The sequence below is a fragment of the Branchiostoma floridae genome, chromosome 6 (genome assembly GCF_000003815.2).
Source record: "Branchiostoma floridae strain S238N-H82 chromosome 6, Bfl_VNyyK, whole genome shotgun sequence".
Taxonomy (NCBI): domain Eukaryota; kingdom Metazoa; phylum Chordata; class Leptocardii; order Amphioxiformes; family Branchiostomatidae; genus Branchiostoma; species Branchiostoma floridae.
In genome coordinates, this window is record NC_049984.1 from 8,694,133 (window position 1) to 8,710,990 (window position 16,858).

The window sequence follows — 16,858 nt, forward strand, 5'->3', positions numbered from 1 at the left end:
AAGTTTCTATGACACTGGAAGCAGTGTCGACAAACGCTCCATAACGTTCGGAAGCTGTCGTTGTGACGACAGAAAGAAACAAAGAATTCTCGAACGCCTTGCACTGGACACTTTTTAGATTTTCACCCAACCTTACGGGGGTTTCCGTGAATTGAGCGATCAGTATACGCCTCACGGTATCAAACTAGATTATCTCCTGCCCATAGAGAATCTTAGAAATAGGTGCTGACTGTCAAAATGTCGTCGTCGAAGAAGAGGGGCAACATCTACCTATCTGGTGCAGGGCCTAGCGCATGGCATGAGGAATATCCCGTAGCCAAGGGAAAGCGCCAGTCGCCCGTCGACATCAACACAAACAAAACCAAGTTCGACCCGAAGTTGGCAGCCGATCCTCTGACTATTCGCTTCAGCGACAGCTGTTGTCAGAGCATCGTTAACACCGGAATCTCCTTCCAAGTCACCTCGAATGGGGCAGGATGTGGTGAGAAAAGTTATATGAATTTTGTTTGTCTGGTACCTGACATTTCTATTGATGGGTTCTTTCTGAAAATAGTGCAAAAATGGCTTATTGACAGGAAGTACAAAGATGCTTGCGTTAGTAACGTTTAACATCCACGAAAAAGCTCAGTCGGTGGAGTCATTTGAATCAAAAGCCAGCGGTTCGATCCCGGCCAAGGCGTTCTTTTTTCAACGCCCATTTCTTCTTATGTTTACTTTCACAATTCCTTCCAGTCCTTCTTTCTCTTCTTCTGAAAACAAATAAAAGTAGAAAATTCAGCAAATTCGTAGGCCTGTACATAAGACATCGGTCATTTTGTTCCATATAGATTTGAACAAAACAAAAAAAATTATGGAGTGGTAGCATTTTAGTACAAAATTGAACGTTAGACTAGAACCCATTTCGAATTACAGAACTATGTTCGTAATGGGTTCGGCGGCGGAATTCAAAGGTCAACGACCGCAGGTATTGAACACGCCGTGCCGCACGCGGGTGGGTGGGGTGCTGGTAGAATGGAATCTAATACCAAATGTGTCTAGGTCGCTTTGTAGGAAAAGTATATAGCCAATTTGAGTCTCATTTGGTCTTCTGCAACCTGCACAATCCAGTTTCATCTAAGCCATCCAAACATTGGTCAGTTTGTATGTTGTCCTCGAGTTGCGTCAAACCGAAGACACACACATGTGCAGTATGCCAGAACTATATGATTATATCTGTTCATTCTTCTGGTTTTCTTGCGATTATGTACAAGTCGAGTATGGACTGCGTGCTCACACAATCACGGTATTTTGTCAACAACGTATATCGTCAACACATATGACGAATTTGCTCAGACTTTTTTTCGTTAAAGATATCCTGAATAAAGAAACGACATATTTCCCCAATATAGAGCTCAGTGGTGGTCCTTTGGACAGCACTTACCAATTTGCCCAGTTCCACGCCCACTGGGGGGCTTATCTGAAGACCACGGGGTCTGAACACACCGTGGACGGAGTCTCCTACCCCGCAGAGGTCGGTATGTCAACTATTAGATAAGCGTTAAGTTATAGAACTGTAGTTGTATATGTAGATGCCATAATTTGTACCCCGTACAATTGTTGTGCAATAAAACTATTACTATTAGAGGTACAAATGTGGTGTATGCAACGTTACTTGTAAGGACGCATAGACTAGTTTAGTTTGGTTGTCACTGATTCGATGTTGCGCAGGTAGAGAGACCGCCTCTTCCAGGAAATAATTCTGAAGCAAAATATGTGTATGGGAAGGGAGTATAACCCTTTAGTGATAAGAACACCCTAGCCTCGGTTTCTTGAGCCGTTTAAATTTCAGGAAATGTTGGAATGGGACATATATTCCAGTCAAAAAAAATGCGCAACTGGCAGTCATTATACTGCAATTAAACCCATCACCTGTAGTGATACAGACATCTATATCCAGAACAATGATTGATATACTTCGATGAAGGTTAGATATAACGTTACTTTTGCAAATGTCACTGGCGAAAGGTTGTGGATGCTACCTGAGACGTATAACCGTTTCCAAAAGCATGTCCAGTTGCTTGATAATGTTGATTAACTGCTTTTTGGCGTAACTATTTATATACCACTGGTTCAACGTGGGTGACTATTTTCATCCGATTTGTAAGACATACATGTACATTTGTTGCTGGAAGTAATACATTCTTGATAACATCATTTCCAGCTTCATCTGGTGCACTGGAACACTAAGTACGATGATTTCAAGGATGCTGTGGACAAGCCTGACGGACTGGCTGTGATCGCTGTCTTCTTTAAGGTCTTTGCTAATTTATCCCACCTATTGACACAGTAGATATTAGAGAATGCATAGGTGTTTCATAAAAGGCCATTTTTACGTAAATGTAGTGGAAATTTGATTTCAAAGACGATTTAAAATCATTCAAACTAATTCAAATACGTCATTTCCGCAAACATGTATGCAGAGAGGAAAGGAGCACCCAGGCTTCGGGAAGATCCAAGACTTGTTCTCGAAAATTCCCGCCAAGGTGAGAATCCCCCCCTTTGACTTTCAGTGGATTTGCAAACATGAAACCTCGTTCATTTAACACAAAAGCCAAATATAACAGTAATGATACATCTTTTTTGTACGTTTTCCTTAACTATCCAAATTATAGATCTAGTTTTGTTCCTCCACATACTCAACATCCTTTATATTAAGTTACCATGCGGAAAAATAAGTCCTTTGTTGCAGATTTGTGCAACCTGGTACCGTGGATTGGGCGGGCTCCCTTCCGAAGTTCGGGGTTGTAGGAGCTCTCCGCCGACAGGGTCAACTATGGCACTAGGTATTAGTTTTACAGGATGTCCAACGTTAACAGCGTAAAATTTCCAAGGAGTGCCATATATAGTTGACCCAAGCGGCGGAGAGTTCCTACGGCCCCGAAGGGAGTCCGGCCAATCAACGATAGGCTGGATATTCGGACGATCCGGTGATACGGAACACACCGTGTTGTATTCTATATGTACCGGATGTTCCGACCATAAATAACGTTTTCATGTTCCTTTGTCAGGGCGCCAAAGTGAACATCGACTTCGAGTTCAATCCAGGCTTGTTGATGCCGCCAGGTAGATGCTACTCCTTAGCCTGCATAACATGCGCCTTATAGATTATTTGATATTTTGCTTGAACTTTTGGAGACAAACAATAACGGTACGTTTGATATGTTTGACTTGTTTGCTTCTAACATTTTTCCTCGTTATATGGCAGGAAATGTGGGAAACATTGCGCAACAGAATTTGTAACTTAGACGGTATTCTTGACTCAGTCTTGTCTCATGATATGCAATATTGAAATACTTCTCAAAGGGGTTTGAATGAGCTGAACCTATACTAATGGCGCTGCTGTAAAATAAATTGAAAAAAAACAATCCTGATCACAGCTCATTCGCTACAACGCTACACGAAACTACAAGAGACTGAAACAATGTATTTGAACGTCATTGTTGCAAGCTCTACGTGGGTATTACACTGGGTAATTACTATCTAAAAAAACTATCTGACATTACAGTTTGAGTGAAGCTATGAGTTATCCTGACTCTTAAATACTATACAACACCCTTGGACCCGAGCCATACTACACCACTTCTGCCTTACATGCTGCCACAATGCATTACTCGCATCACGGAAGAGACACACTAACAATACCTCCGTGTAAGTAAAGAGTAAAGATTGGAGCCACAGTGCCCAATGTTCTGTGTTGTTCACAGATTCCGAAAACTACTGGACTTACCTCGGGTCCCTGACCACGCCTCCTCTGTACGAAAGCGTCACCTGGATCGTCATGAAGGAGCCTCTTGAGGTTTCTGTGGAACAGGTACATGTATCGAAGTCGATAGTTTTAGTAGAAAGTCTAGCAGCCACCAATTTTGACAATCTGATACCTAACGTTCTTCCGTATAGAGAAAGTGAGGAACACATTTTGACGGTTATATAGAAGAACATGTAATCACGTATGACGCACGTGAAATAGCTCTTGATTTTGTGAATTTGTATTTTTATTTATTAATGTGAATTTCTGGTGAATATCCTCTTTGATGCTAGCCTGGGTGCCATCCGGAAAGTAGTTCGCTCCGGCGTTCATTATATACTTTACACAGTCGCTTCTAGCTCAGACATTTATTACACACTATATACAGTACTAGTCGCTTCTCTGTGTTTCCAGAAGCGAACATGTGAGCGAACTACTATCCGGATGGGCAGGCTACTTTGATGCGGTGTCCCCTCTCACATTAAAGGCACCTGATTTTTTCATTGTGTCAGATTGCCATTCTGAGGACCCTGCTATGGGAGACTCCTAACGGAGTTTCCCAGATGTACAACAACTTCCGACCTCCGGTGCCTCTTCGAGACAGGGTGATCAGGGCTTCTTTCGGTGGGCGTTCAGCCGCCGGCGCTATGATGGTGGCGGTCCCGGCTTGGGCTTGGGGCGCTGTAGTGGTGGGCCTAGGTGCCGTGACTTACACTCTGAGTAATATGTCACTCTGAGTCATATGTGCTGATGTGCAACGCCACCGTGCGGGTTTTGGTGACCTAACTATACATACTATTACACAAGACAATATCTTTTCCAACGATTTATCTTTTGTCCCTAAAGTTCAGCAACATGTCACAAAAGATATACTCTAAGCTGCTGACATAATTGTGCCCGTGCTTTGGATTCACCCAAACGTTTTCCCGTTGCTTGCATGTTTTAGTGTGAACACCTGAATCGCATATTACATATGTTGTCGTATCTCTACTCAAACATTTTCCCGTTGCTTGCATGTTTTAGTGTGAACAAATGTAAGGATATTACATATGTTGTCGTTTTCCCGTTGCTTGCATGTTTTAGTGTGAACAACTGAATCGCATATTACATATGTTGTCGTAGATGGCTATCCGCAGTATGAAATAAAATGGCTATACATGTCAATCTGCCTGATCAATGTGTGGTTTGTAGTGTATCTTTCCTTGAAGTGTGAGCAAGGCGGAATGGCTTAACTGCCACGGTTATTCATATATTGAGATTTACCACATCTGTGGAAGGATTGTCATAACACCTTTCAGGATGTCAATCCAGAGACCTGACTGTTAGGTTTGACCCCCACATATAGGGGTGGAATAGCCTATGTGCCTAGGTACCATCCGGAAAGTAGTTCGCTCCGGCGTTCATTATATATGCTATATACAGTCGCTTCTAGCTCTGACATTCATTACACACTATATACAGTCGCTTCTCTGTGTTTCCGTCGGATAGCAGAAGCGAACATAGCTATTGGAGCGAACCACTATCCGGATGGTACCCAGGCTAGGGATGGAATACTCTCCAAGCAGAAGTTAGGCTCCGGTTGTTTCTTTACGGTTATTTTTTCGGCGTTTTTATCGGACTTTCTGTTAAATGTGAAACACTCACAAAACGGTACAAAATCGAAAGCGCCTAAAAACGTCAAAAACAGCTGAAGCCTAGCCTCTGCTTGGAGAGAAGGATGGAACCCTATCCATTTGGAGACACGTGTCCTTTTACGTACGGTACGTGTACATGGCTTTCTTGGAACACGGACCGGGACCTATGGCTTTGAAGAAATACCTCTCATCTGAGACCTAGAGGACGTCTTAACCACACCTAGGTATTCATTTTCACCAGAGTCAAGTGAGGAAATAGGTGTAAGGCGCCTTTCCCAAGGACACGAGACCGGGGCCTGCCATGGATTCGAGCCCGGAGCCTTTAGATTCTAAGCCAACAGCACTAACCACAAGTGTACCTTGTAATGGGCAGGCTTTTTCAGACTTACACTCAGGCGCGCACTGCAGTAATACTGTGTAGTGCGTGCATGAGTGTAGCACTAAAATACCAATCTCCAAGCAGATGCTACGACAGCCGATAAGATAGTATCAAAACTGGCAGAGGAGGGTATATGTCCCTTTGTTCGGCTATAGTCCCTGTATTGGCTAGCTTTGATGCTACATATAGGCACCGTAGGATCTGTTTGGAGATTACGAAAATGCAGGCAACATAGGGTAATGCAAGGCTACATACGGTCTGAAGGCTTGGCTGGTCGCCCACTACAGCTGGGATCACAACAGGATTATAGGAGGTGTCCATAGTGACTCACACAATCATTGCAAAGTTACCGTGGGTATCACATATTACACACGACCTGAGTGCAATTAAGATTCCTGTACTACTCCGAGCGTATCAGTAAAAAAAAGAGTCCGGTCTAAAATATAATTTGATTCCAAAGGCGTGTGTTTATAGGTCAATCCTAAATTCCCTTTCATACACGTACACCCTAACTGAAGTATCTGAAAGCTTGTTTATTACTGACAGCATCATGTAGTGAAGTTACGGCATCCAAGCGATTGTCGGATGTGTGCGCATTTCTTTCCTGAGTGCTGCGGTCAGGCGCTGGCGGCTGAAGAGGGGCTCTGGTGGGTAGTGGCTAGCTAGTTGCAGTTATAGATGCCATAAATATCGTTTCATCGGACAGATTATTGTGAAAACAGCAAACCTGAACGATTTTTTTTTAAATCCCTAAAGTAGCTACATATGAAAAGCCACGACCGTAGGGCATTTTTGCACAGAATGTGTAAAAACAAGCTTAAGCCCACTTTATTGAGTATTGAGCAAATATCTCTGAGAAGAAATTGCGCATTGCTTTCCAACTCGACAACCGCCCGACACATCGCTATACCATGACGCAGGAGCGTAATCAATTATGCAGTCACGCGTTAACTTACGTAAATATACAGACATGGTAAGGCCATGCCTTGCTTGTATTTCGAAGTCAAAATGTCCACCTTAAAATTTAAACGGGGTTAAAGTATAACCACACCTATTATGCAAAGTCCTTGGAAGTCGGAAAGCTAATAAGATTGTGAGAAAGCTAATAAGATTGTGTACTTGTTTACAAACTGAGGCTTCGTCCACGGAGAGAATCGGGCAGGCCAGGGGAAAACTTGTGTTTCCGGTAACCTGACCGACCCAACCAGAAATCTGCTGATCCTAGCCTTTTTGGGGACGACCACTTGCAAGGGACATAAAGATTTCGATCTGACATCGTTGTAGACGTTTCAGCACGTCCTCCTTAATGTTGCAACAGAAATTGCACTTGTGCAATGTATATCTGCATTATTGAAATGTGATGCTGGTCGTGGTGTTTTGTATTACATTTGTATTTTAAACTGTACTTGCTGGATCCAATTTTGGCCTAAATCTGAGCAAACAAACGAAGCCAAAATCATCAGGTAATCCATTCCTACCCGACCCTATTTTTTTCAGGACCATAATTAGAAAACACGACATTACTTTTCCCAGGCCTTACCACGGGGCCGTTTCCTCACGACAGGTGTGTTGGCAGTTGGCAGGGCAACGATACTGACAACAGCAATCTGCCAGGTCGTTCTGGAACGGCTGCATACTAGTATGCAATGAGCTTATGAAACTTGAAGGATATATGGTTCCGGACCGAACGTATTCAAGTTAACGTCGTTTTAGATGAGAAGTACGATTGTGGCACGCCTAGAGGACCGGATGACCATGGTAACAGTTTGATACAGAGGTAGCCACACGTAACAACTATACACGCAGCAGTTACGAGCCATGGGCTGTTCATGTTCGTCTGTGCGGGAAAGGGACGTGGGTTACCCGCCGAAACTGGTAGCTGTTCACTACCCCGGGATGACACAGTCTCCCGTCAATATCGACACAGTGGACCCGCTGGTGATGTACTGTGACGCCTACCTGTTGTCACATCCGCTAACACTGCAGAACTACCGGCCAGGATGCGCCCGGAGGATGGTTAACGATGGGAACACCTTTAAGATAGAGATGCGTCAGGAAAAACAAGAGTCAGTTGCTTCTCTACCGGGTCACATCACTGGCGATAGCGAAGGTAAAGGGCTTGTTCACATCAATGATGCCATACTTGAAATAGCCGTGCATGTGTCGTACAACCTTCAGCTGCCTTCAAAATATGGAAAATGATGTCTTAGATCCTTGTCGATGGTTGGTTATGTCAAATTCAATTTTTCGGAAATTTCTACGACAGCAAAATCCTACGACGACCTACGATGAAAAATATGTGACCGCACCGTAACAAAATTGCGAATGAATGTCTTTCATCCTGAGAAGTCGCAGAAATTTCTTCCCATTCAATCCAACTAACAATGTGTTGTTTTCGCACACACAAAAAAAATAGCAAACGTGCCTAAAATAAGCGGAGGCCCGCTGCATGATGAGTTCAAGCTGCTACAGATCCACGCACACTGGGGCGCCACGGACCAGGACGGGTCCGAGCACACGGTGGACGGGGACGTCTTTCAGGGAGAGGTAAATAAAATGTAGCTTGTCTGGTTACTTTCCCACATTGATTGATTAAATCATAAAATGATTGATGGTAAACAAAAACGTGTACTTGATACGCTTTCCTCATCAATTAAGCAAGGTCCTAATTTGCACAATTCATATAAAATACGTTGGTCCTCATCAAAGTTACTCAGCGTTATAGGTCAAAATCCATGAAATTACATTTATGCCTTTTTAATTCATCCTATTTCACGTCTACAACTAAACGCTCCTGTAATCTAAACGAAGGTGTTAGAGGGTCTAAACGTATGCCAAGGCACAAGAAGCTATTTATTTCAAGCTCAAAAATCATGATCATAGCTTGTGTGGAACATAAAATGATCTAAAATCAAACACAAAGGCATATTGAACGTAACGTTGCACACGTTTTCAACCCGTCCGACCAAGGCTTGAAGCTCCTTGGTAGGGTAAAAAAATGACACATACAATGCGTGCGTGTCACGAACAATTAAGAGTCTATATACAAGGAGGTTCTTTAGTTGTTTTGTTCTCTCTCTATAACCTACTTGATACAGATGTAAAGTAGCATTGGATGGACGAAATCTGTGTAAACAGTGTCAGGCATGAAGCGCGTTTAATCTCTGTGTTGTTACATTTTCCAGGTACATCTGGTGCACATGAACACCAAGTACCCCTCCTTCGAACAAGCGCTGACCAAACGTGACGGACTGGCCGTACTTGGAGTATTTCTTCAGGTCCGGATATTCCATATAAATTTAAAAGGCGTGGTAATACCATGAGATCTTTCTAGATACTTAGTACTAGGTAGTAAACAGTTTGGTGCAATTCAAAACCTTTGACAACAGATGCTAACTGTATGTTCGATCCTGTACATTGCATCAAACAACAGACCGTTAACGTAGCGCTACTACATGTACAGTACATGCATATTTGTTTTCTTGAAGAATCAAAGTGTGATTCCCATGTCTGCAGCTCACAGACGAAGGGCATGAGGGACATGAAAGTTTCAAAACCATCACAGACAAGCTGGACAGTATCAGTTATAAGGTAGGTCGGCAGTCATGTTACCTACTGATACAATCTTTTACTGTCATTATGGAAAACGACATATGCATATGGTACATATATTTAAAAGAATGACATTTCTAACAAAAGCAACAATGGTTTGATAGTTTGGGGGATATTTGTTTGAATTCTTTGTTAAGAATGAAGGAGGGAGTTTTTACAAAGAAATTATTAATAGTCTTTATAGAAAAGATGTGATATCCACGGTAACTTTGCTGATGAACCAATAAAGTAATTTTTGGTGTTCCTTTTATACAATCAAATGGTTTCTGCTTGCTTTGTTGGTGTGTTAGGGCGACAGTGTTGACCTCGATGACAACTTCAACCCACAATGCCTCATTCCAGACGGTAAGAGAACATGTTTGACCATAATACAGTATTTATCAAAGACAGGCATTCCTTTCATGGACATCAAAGTCATTTTCACAGTAGAAATGACACAGGGAAAAAAAATAAAATGCACTTAAGCTACCGTTCCTTGGTGCGGCCTATACCGGGGTTGAGGTTCTGCATAGCAGACAGAGTGTTTGTAAGTTGTACAGAAATGGTGTTAGACATGTGTGGCAGTGAGCATGTTCTCATATACTAGTACAAAATGTAATACATGTTTCTTCTCCAGATCACCAAAAGTACTGGTCCTACCCTGGGTCACTGACAACAGGTGGTTACCAGGAATGTGTCATCTGGATTATCTTTAAGAACACCCTCAAGGTGTCTCACCAACAGGTGTGTGTCAAGTCCTGTCTTTGCACCTAACAACATTTTAACACCTTAGTCAGCTGTCTGCCATCTCTCCCAAGTTGTATCTTATTCTTATAAGGCCTCACTATCTTGGCTATATGGAAGATATATAAATTTTCATCCATTTTGTGACAATATTGTATATCATACAAAAAAGCTGCAAAATCAGGAAATATTTGCCTTAAGTTGACATAAAAATGCCAGAGAGCAGATACTAATGAATGAAGTCTTCCAAAGTCAAAAAAAGAAAATGTGGAAGAAAAAAATCATTTGGAGTGATTTCCTGATATAGACAGATCAATATTATACATACTTCTTATAAGACCTTATATTACGTCTTGTTAAAGTGTACAGCTGACCAATGTTACACCTTGCCCCTCTCTCCCAGCTGGAGGCACTGCGGAGTCTACGGTCCTATCCTCGAGGGAAGGACCCTAAAATAGTTCGCGATCCTATCACAGAGAGAAGACTGAGCGCTCACATCCTGGACAACTACAGGACAACACAGCCTCTTCACAAGAGGCGCATCAGGGCATCATTCCCTGGCAACTACTCTATGTACACATTTCAGAAAAACTGATGGATCTTTAGTTACTTCTTGATGGTGGTAAGACCTAGGGAAAAAATGTTGTTTTTCGGTTACTCTACTAACCAAAGCAAAACCCTGCCTTTTTTCTGACATGAGCTTTTTGACCTGACATTTGAGTGTTGAAAATGTTGTAGAATAGAATCGTTGTCAAACATGTTCTCCTTATTTCTGTCCCAGTAGAACCTTGTGTTCACAACATTTACCTGAATAATTAAAACATGATGTTGAAAATATCAGTGTACACATTTCAAATTTACATTGTTAAACTATATGTGCTTAACATTTTCTAAAATGAGACAATGGGACATTGACAGAGTGTAAAACATCCTTTATTCAGCTTGACAAGAGGGAAAACTTTAATAAAATGTTCATAGCTCTCTAATGACATTTCTCCAGTAGAACATGAAATACACCTGCAGCAGTGACATAACACCAGATACTCCATACAGATATATGTTAATATGATTCTTGTATCTATATAGGGACAACTACAATGTATGTTTCATCTTCTTATAAAAGAGTCAGTTCATTCTTGGCTGCTTAGGTTTTTTTTTCTATCATCAGTTCTGAACTTGCTCAAGATCTTGAGAAAAAGTACAAGAAGGATAGACAGGCAGTAGTGAAATCTTCATGAGTAATATTCTTAAACTGTGTAAGCTCCATCAGGGACTGTATTTTTACTTGGGTTTCTTGAATTTCCCGCCACTCATCTTGGCTTTCTTGGATGCAGAGCCTTTTGCACCTTTTGGGGGCTGTATATGGAAAGACCAAAGAATTAAATGAATGAAACAAAAAATGGCAATTCCAGAAACCCAGACACACACAACGACAAATAAACACACCGACTGATAACAATCTTTACAGAGGAAACAACAGATATTCAATACAGGCTGAATCAATGTATAGTCTACAGATTCAGCATTTGATTTGGAAAGGGTTAAAATAAGTGTTGGAGTAGTTCACATGATGAAAGCTACATGGTACCTCCAAGCATTTACATATAGAATTTCAATCCATATACTGTCTAACCATTTGATTGAATACATTTCTACAAATCATTCCACAAAAAAGTTTTGACTCTGAAAAAGACAAATCCCTTTTCCAACTCACCTCCTTCCTTTTGACTGATGGTGAGGACATGACCTTGAAAAAGCTGTCAAGACGACCTTGTGTGGACGTGTGGCGGGCATTCTTCAGCTTCTTTGCACCATTCTTTATCCTATCCTCACTGCAGAGATAGAAAATTACACTCAGCAAGTTCAAAAACCTAATTTAGACAATCATTTCTCAGTTACTACTTTGTTAATTGTACAGTATCATTGGAAAGCTTATTTACTCTTCCCAATGACACCATATTTGTTATGATCCTACATTCAAAAGTTTCACCTACATTCACCAGAGCTGACTGTGTGTAAAAAAACAGAAGTGCTGAAATCCCCCTGCCAATAAAGTCCACAGGGGAATTTGGGGGCCACACATGAACTCACAGTCACTGATGGTGCTCATTGCCCCAAACCTTGATCTTAAAAAATGCATCATGTTACAGGAAAATGCACAAAACTAATCCAATAATGAAACACATAATACTGATCATAAAAAAATAAAAAAATGACTGCATTTTTTGTTCTTAATCTACTCAAACAAGCAACCCTAGGGTTGTATGTACAATCATAACGAACGGGATATCAGAAAGGGCGCTTAATAAGCTGTTACTACAGACAGGATTCTTCAACTTGTAAAGAACAAAAAGTTTCTGCTAGGACACCCACCTGAATCCCTTCTCATTGCTCATGTACTGTACCAGTCCCTCCTCATCTGGGTCAACCCATTTCAACTGGAGGGGGGGGGGGGGAGAAATCACAATGTTGTACATACAGCAAGATGGCACACAGGCTAAGTAATGCATTCTTCTTTACAGCACCTTGCCCAAGACCTGTACAATATACGTGTACTGTAAATACAAAAGCATTCACTCTACATAGGAAAATGGCCCAGTACTGCTCTTCATTTCACAAACTTGTTGATTTTGAATACCATCACGAATACCCATACTGGCTGTGAAAGTTTCAAGAATAGCTTATGGTAAAAGAACACAGATAAAAAAATAAAACATATATTAGTCACAACTTGGCACATGACGAGGGTGAAAAAATCTTCCTACCTCCACTTGGTCTGCAGGAGTAACTTCTGGTTCCTTGAACAGCTTCCTGGCCTGATCATATGGCCAGTCCTCAGGCACTGGGAACTTCTGTGGGTAAAACAGAAAGGTGTGTGAGTGGTGGGAAACTTCACAACAGACCAAGTGTCCATCAATCTCAGGTGTTTCACATATTAGAGGATGGCCATTGGCAGTTTGACCAATGAGGGAGTGGCTGCATGCACGTCCAATATCTGCATTTTTATGTTTTTATTTTGCAATCTCACATTTTTACAGAAATAGACCTGGCTATGGGATCAGCCTATTATTTCGTCAGGCTGATATTCTGCTTTCCACTGGCTTTGCACAGCTTACATCATACAATCAGCATGTAGATAGTAGCAGTTATATTGACAGAAACAAGGCAATAAGGTGTGTTATGCTTAAAGGTGGTTTACCTCTTTTGCAAAACAACCATACATTGTACCTTTGTGTCGATGTGCTTGAGAATTTCCTCGATAGACTTGTACTGACGGATGAGTTCGATGGCTCGTTTGGGGCCGATCCCGCGGATGGAGTCACAGTAGTCACACCCCAGCAGGATACACAGGTCAATGAACTGCAACACACAACAAACAACACACTGTGGTTAGGCCTAGGAAAATCAATGTTGTGTTTCCCGTTACAATACTGAAAAAAGGCAAGGTAGCTAGAGCTAGGGATTCTCTCTATTTTTTTTTTTTATCCAAGAAAGTTTAACAATGTAAAAATAAAAAGGATCAGGACATTGGTATTTTCAACATCATTTTATACTGATACACAAGTATATCAATAAACTGGGCAAAGAAGCATGATATTTACTACATATGGTTTCATCAATTGTTCAAAGCCTTAAATCTGTTTTGAATCAGATTGAACATTCCTCCTAGGCCTTGGCATGTTCATGAATAAAAACAAACCTACAGGATATGACATAACACAATGGAGTCAACAGAGAGGACAAACGTGCAGTGTTTGTTCTTCAAGCAGTTAACATTATATTGCAAATGGACAGAGTCTGTACCAAATTTATCAAAACTTTGTACGATTTACAATTAGACAGCTTGGGTAATGGAGCTGTCTGCTTAGCACTTAAAAGGACTAATTTTTTTTCTTCAAGAGCATGGATCTAAATCCCTCACCTGGTCCTGTGTGAGATCCAACTCAGCCAGCAGCCTGTCATAGTAGTACTCCTTGATGGGCATCTTTCTGTAGGTAAAATACATTCAGGGTAAAACATACTGATTCAAATCTTCACTATCCCCTTTTTTCAACCTCCTTGCTAATAAACCATCATTTTATTGATTGAAAATGTGACAACACTGCATAAAAGCCATACCAATCTTTTTTACACAAAAGTCAAAAGGTTAAACGTCACTTTGATGCCTATCAGGTACCCTTTATTTCTTTGCAAAAAAGTTCTGATGACTTCCCCCATGACTTTTGATTTACAAGCTTTCTACTTCTGTGGGCATGTCCTCTAACCAGCAGTCAGCCAATCAGACAAATATCTTAACGTTTAAAAAAAAAACAAAAAAACTTTTATGTAGGTAAGGCCAATTTTCTGATGGCTGACAGCTAGTTACAGGCCACACCCACGATAGGGGAAACCTCAGCCTGGTTTAGCAGAGCTTCTCCAAGGTATAATGTATAGGCTGGCGCGAGACTCTGAATAGAAGAATGCATCGTACCTGGCCTCGGAGAAGGTGAGATGTCTGAGCATGATGTTGGTGCCGAAGGTCAGCACATCCATGTCCTCTGTCCCGGCAGCGTACACTTTTCCCTTCTTCGCCAGTTCTGCACACTGAGCTTCAGCTTCACAGGGCGCCTACAAAGGTTTTCAATTAATCGGTAAGGGCAAAGCTCAAGAAAGAAAGAAACAGACATACCTTAAAGAACCCCTTATCAACCTTGGATTGATGTGTTTGCAAATTCAAAAATCACACAAAAATCATCAAGCTATATCCAGAAAATTGAGCGGGGTCAGGAGAAATTAGAGTACATAGAGCAACACCTACATCAACATAAGGGATACCCATCAGTGTCAGCAACTTTTTACACTCTGCATTGTGTTCCTTGGTCACTTTCACCTTAAAAAAAACATTTACAATTAAAGCTGTGCAGCTAAAAAAATAGCAGTGTAAAACTGAAATGCATTAGGGTATTTCTTACATCATATTTTAACTACACAGGTATGTTTTGTACAAGCAAAAGTATTGTTAGAAAACATTTCTGTAACATGCATTTTCATCACTGACTCACATTAAAAATTTATTCCCCATGTAAGCATTTGGCCCGCCCCAAATTCTAGGATCTGCAGGTTCTTGCTAAAGTTTGTTCAGTACCCAAAAACAAAACATTTTTTTTCTAGGTTTTACCAAACGTTTCTGGAACTTGTTGACATCCTCGGCCTCTCCTGCCTCCTCTGCCTTCTCCAGCGCCTTCTGTGCCTCCTCACGGCGCTCTGCACGCTTCGCCAGCTGGACAATTAACATTAAATATTTTAAACATATTCTTGCACCATGTTAACTACAAGCAATTCCTAGGTCAAACACATCCTTACATCCTATAACTCTCTTCTCTTTATGGTTGCACTCAAAGCATAATGCTTAGAAAATGCTTTTAGACAGCTCATATGCACTTCCACTATGGCTTGCTTTCACAATTACCCAATCATCTCAATAAGTGTGTTGGGTTCTTTCAACTATAACAGTAATGTGTCATTATGCCTGAAAAAGGCCCAGTAAGTCAACTTTGACATGGCGGTGCACTCCTTACCTCTCCAGACTTCATGTTTGGTGGTTTGCCATCAAACACATAGACAGGTTTGATTCCATTGTCTACCATACGGATGGTCCGGTAGAACATGCCCATCAAATGGCTTGGAAAAAACAAAGATCAAAATTAATCAATTGAGAGAAACTGGCGCTACATAATATGACAAGGACTCCTTTTTACAGTATTAACTGCCTTTCTCCTTCCACACTTCATGAAGTCTAGACACAACTCCTTTACCATAACACTGCATGAAATTACAAGAGCCTGGTATACCGGTAATTGTCTGAACATCTTTGTGACATTTCTGAGTGTGGGTATAGCCATGAGTGGACCTCATCAGCAAAAACCATACTTCCAATTCTTCAAGTATCCTGTTGCACCACTTTTGCAAGGAAACTGCAAGAAGCAGCTGAATAAGAAGTCAACAGACCTGGTGGCCTCGCCTGCGTCGTTGGTTAGCATGTTACCGTCCTGTCGCACAGCGATGAGGAACTGGTAGATACTCATGGAGGCATCAATGGCAACCTTCCTTCCTGCAGGGTGAACGGTTTGTACTTAAACCTCAGAACAGTAGTCCACGTGTTTTCAAAAACCCCTTAGTGCTAGTACAAAGTTACTACCTATGTTATCTTACAAAGTGTAATTTCTGTTTGTAACATTATATGTGTGGCCAAGGAGGTTAAAAATCACTCTTTTTTCAACCTCCTTGGTGTGGCCAATACTGAATACATATTATAATGTGCACTTAACTTGCTAATAACACAATAGCCATCATTAGGTCCGGTCTTACACAGCTTGCCAGGCCCCTCCCCACCAAAAATCACTTCAAACAGCCCGATAAAAATTCTGGCAAACCTCGATTTATTTACAACGTTATACTCACCAAAGTAGTTCTTGATCTCATTTTCTTTCATGGCACCGGGTGCATGGTCGCCTATCAGCTTGGCTAGCCCTTGTATTCCCATCCTTGTGGCGGACACACCGAAAAATCGGTCACTTCTCAGGAAAATGCAACAACAACGCGGGGCAAGCTGGAGCATGAAAAAAAGCGCGCCAAATCTTCATTTACCGCCAGGGGTAAAGGTTAAAGTTCAAAGGTGGAGCATTATTAAACAATTTTTACGTTTTTAGCCTCTTACTGAGTAACAAAATCATGTAAAAATCAGTT

General features: G+C 41.4%; 3 protein-coding genes across 3 annotated transcripts; 2 read left to right on the forward strand and 1 right to left on the reverse strand.

The window, feature by feature from the left end:
* Positions 1-75: 75 nt before the first annotated feature.
* Positions 76-4,539, forward strand: LOC118418520 (carbonic anhydrase 2-like). Its single transcript, XM_035824497.1, has 7 exons — positions 76-481; positions 1,389-1,510; positions 2,201-2,293; positions 2,460-2,522; positions 3,048-3,102; positions 3,744-3,850; positions 4,297-4,539. Exons 1-7 carry the CDS (start codon positions 238-240, stop codon positions 4,519-4,521), a joined length of 909 nt encoding a protein of 302 aa, XP_035680390.1. The 5' UTR covers positions 76-237; the 3' UTR covers positions 4,522-4,539.
* A 1,796-nt stretch (positions 4,540-6,335) lies between these two features.
* Positions 6,336-11,267, forward strand: LOC118418514 (carbonic anhydrase 13-like). The gene is made up of 7 exons (XM_035824482.1): positions 6,336-7,907; positions 8,214-8,344; positions 8,983-9,075; positions 9,314-9,388; positions 9,700-9,754; positions 10,026-10,132; positions 10,536-11,267. The coding sequence occupies exons 1-7, from the start codon at positions 7,616-7,618 to the stop codon at positions 10,725-10,727; spliced, it is 945 nt and encodes a 314-aa protein (XP_035680375.1). The 5' UTR covers positions 6,336-7,615; the 3' UTR covers positions 10,728-11,267.
* A 28-nt stretch (positions 11,268-11,295) lies between these two features.
* LOC118418492 (flap endonuclease 1) lies at positions 11,296-16,769 on the reverse strand. The gene is made up of 12 exons (XM_035824445.1): positions 16,574-16,769; positions 16,121-16,223; positions 15,691-15,793; positions 15,291-15,392; positions 14,931-15,002; positions 14,604-14,740; positions 14,055-14,121; positions 13,361-13,492; positions 12,898-12,984; positions 12,506-12,570; positions 11,847-11,964; positions 11,296-11,488 (listed from the first exon to the last, which is right to left on the reverse strand). The coding sequence occupies exons 1-12, from the start codon at positions 16,728-16,730 to the stop codon at positions 11,414-11,416; spliced, it is 1,218 nt and encodes a 405-aa protein (XP_035680338.1). The 5' UTR covers positions 16,731-16,769; the 3' UTR covers positions 11,296-11,413.
* Positions 16,770-16,858: the final 89 nt, after the last annotated feature.

Coding starts and splice junctions, on each gene's coding strand:
- LOC118418520 (XM_035824497.1), top strand. CDS start 238: ATGTCGTCGTCGAAGAAGAGGGGCAACATCTACCTATCTGGTGCAGGG. Junction 2,523..3,047: donor TCTCGAAAATTCCCGCCAAG/GTGAGAATCCCC, acceptor TTCCTTTGTCAG/GGCGCCAAAGTGAACATCGA. Junction 3,103..3,743: donor AGGCTTGTTGATGCCGCCAG/GTAGATGCTACT, acceptor TGTTGTTCACAG/ATTCCGAAAACTACTGGACT.
- LOC118418514 (XM_035824482.1), top strand. CDS start 7,616: ATGGGCTGTTCATGTTCGTCTGTGCGGGAAAGGGACGTGGGTTACCCG. Junction 8,345..8,982: donor GGGACGTCTTTCAGGGAGAG/GTAAATAAAATG, acceptor TACATTTTCCAG/GTACATCTGGTGCACATGAA. Junction 9,389..9,699: donor TGGACAGTATCAGTTATAAG/GTAGGTCGGCAG, acceptor TTGGTGTGTTAG/GGCGACAGTGTTGACCTCGA.
- LOC118418492 (XM_035824445.1), bottom strand. CDS start 16,730: ATGCTCCAGCTTGCCCCGCGTTGTTGTTGCATTTTCCTGAGAAGTGAC. Junction 14,741..14,930: donor TGGGTATCCCTTATGTTGAT/GTAGGTGTTGCT, acceptor AAACCTTTGTAG/GCGCCCTGTGAAGCTGAAGC. Junction 13,493..14,054: donor TGGATCTCACACAGGACCAG/GTGAGGGATTTA, acceptor TGTGTGTTGCAG/TTCATTGACCTGTGTATCCT.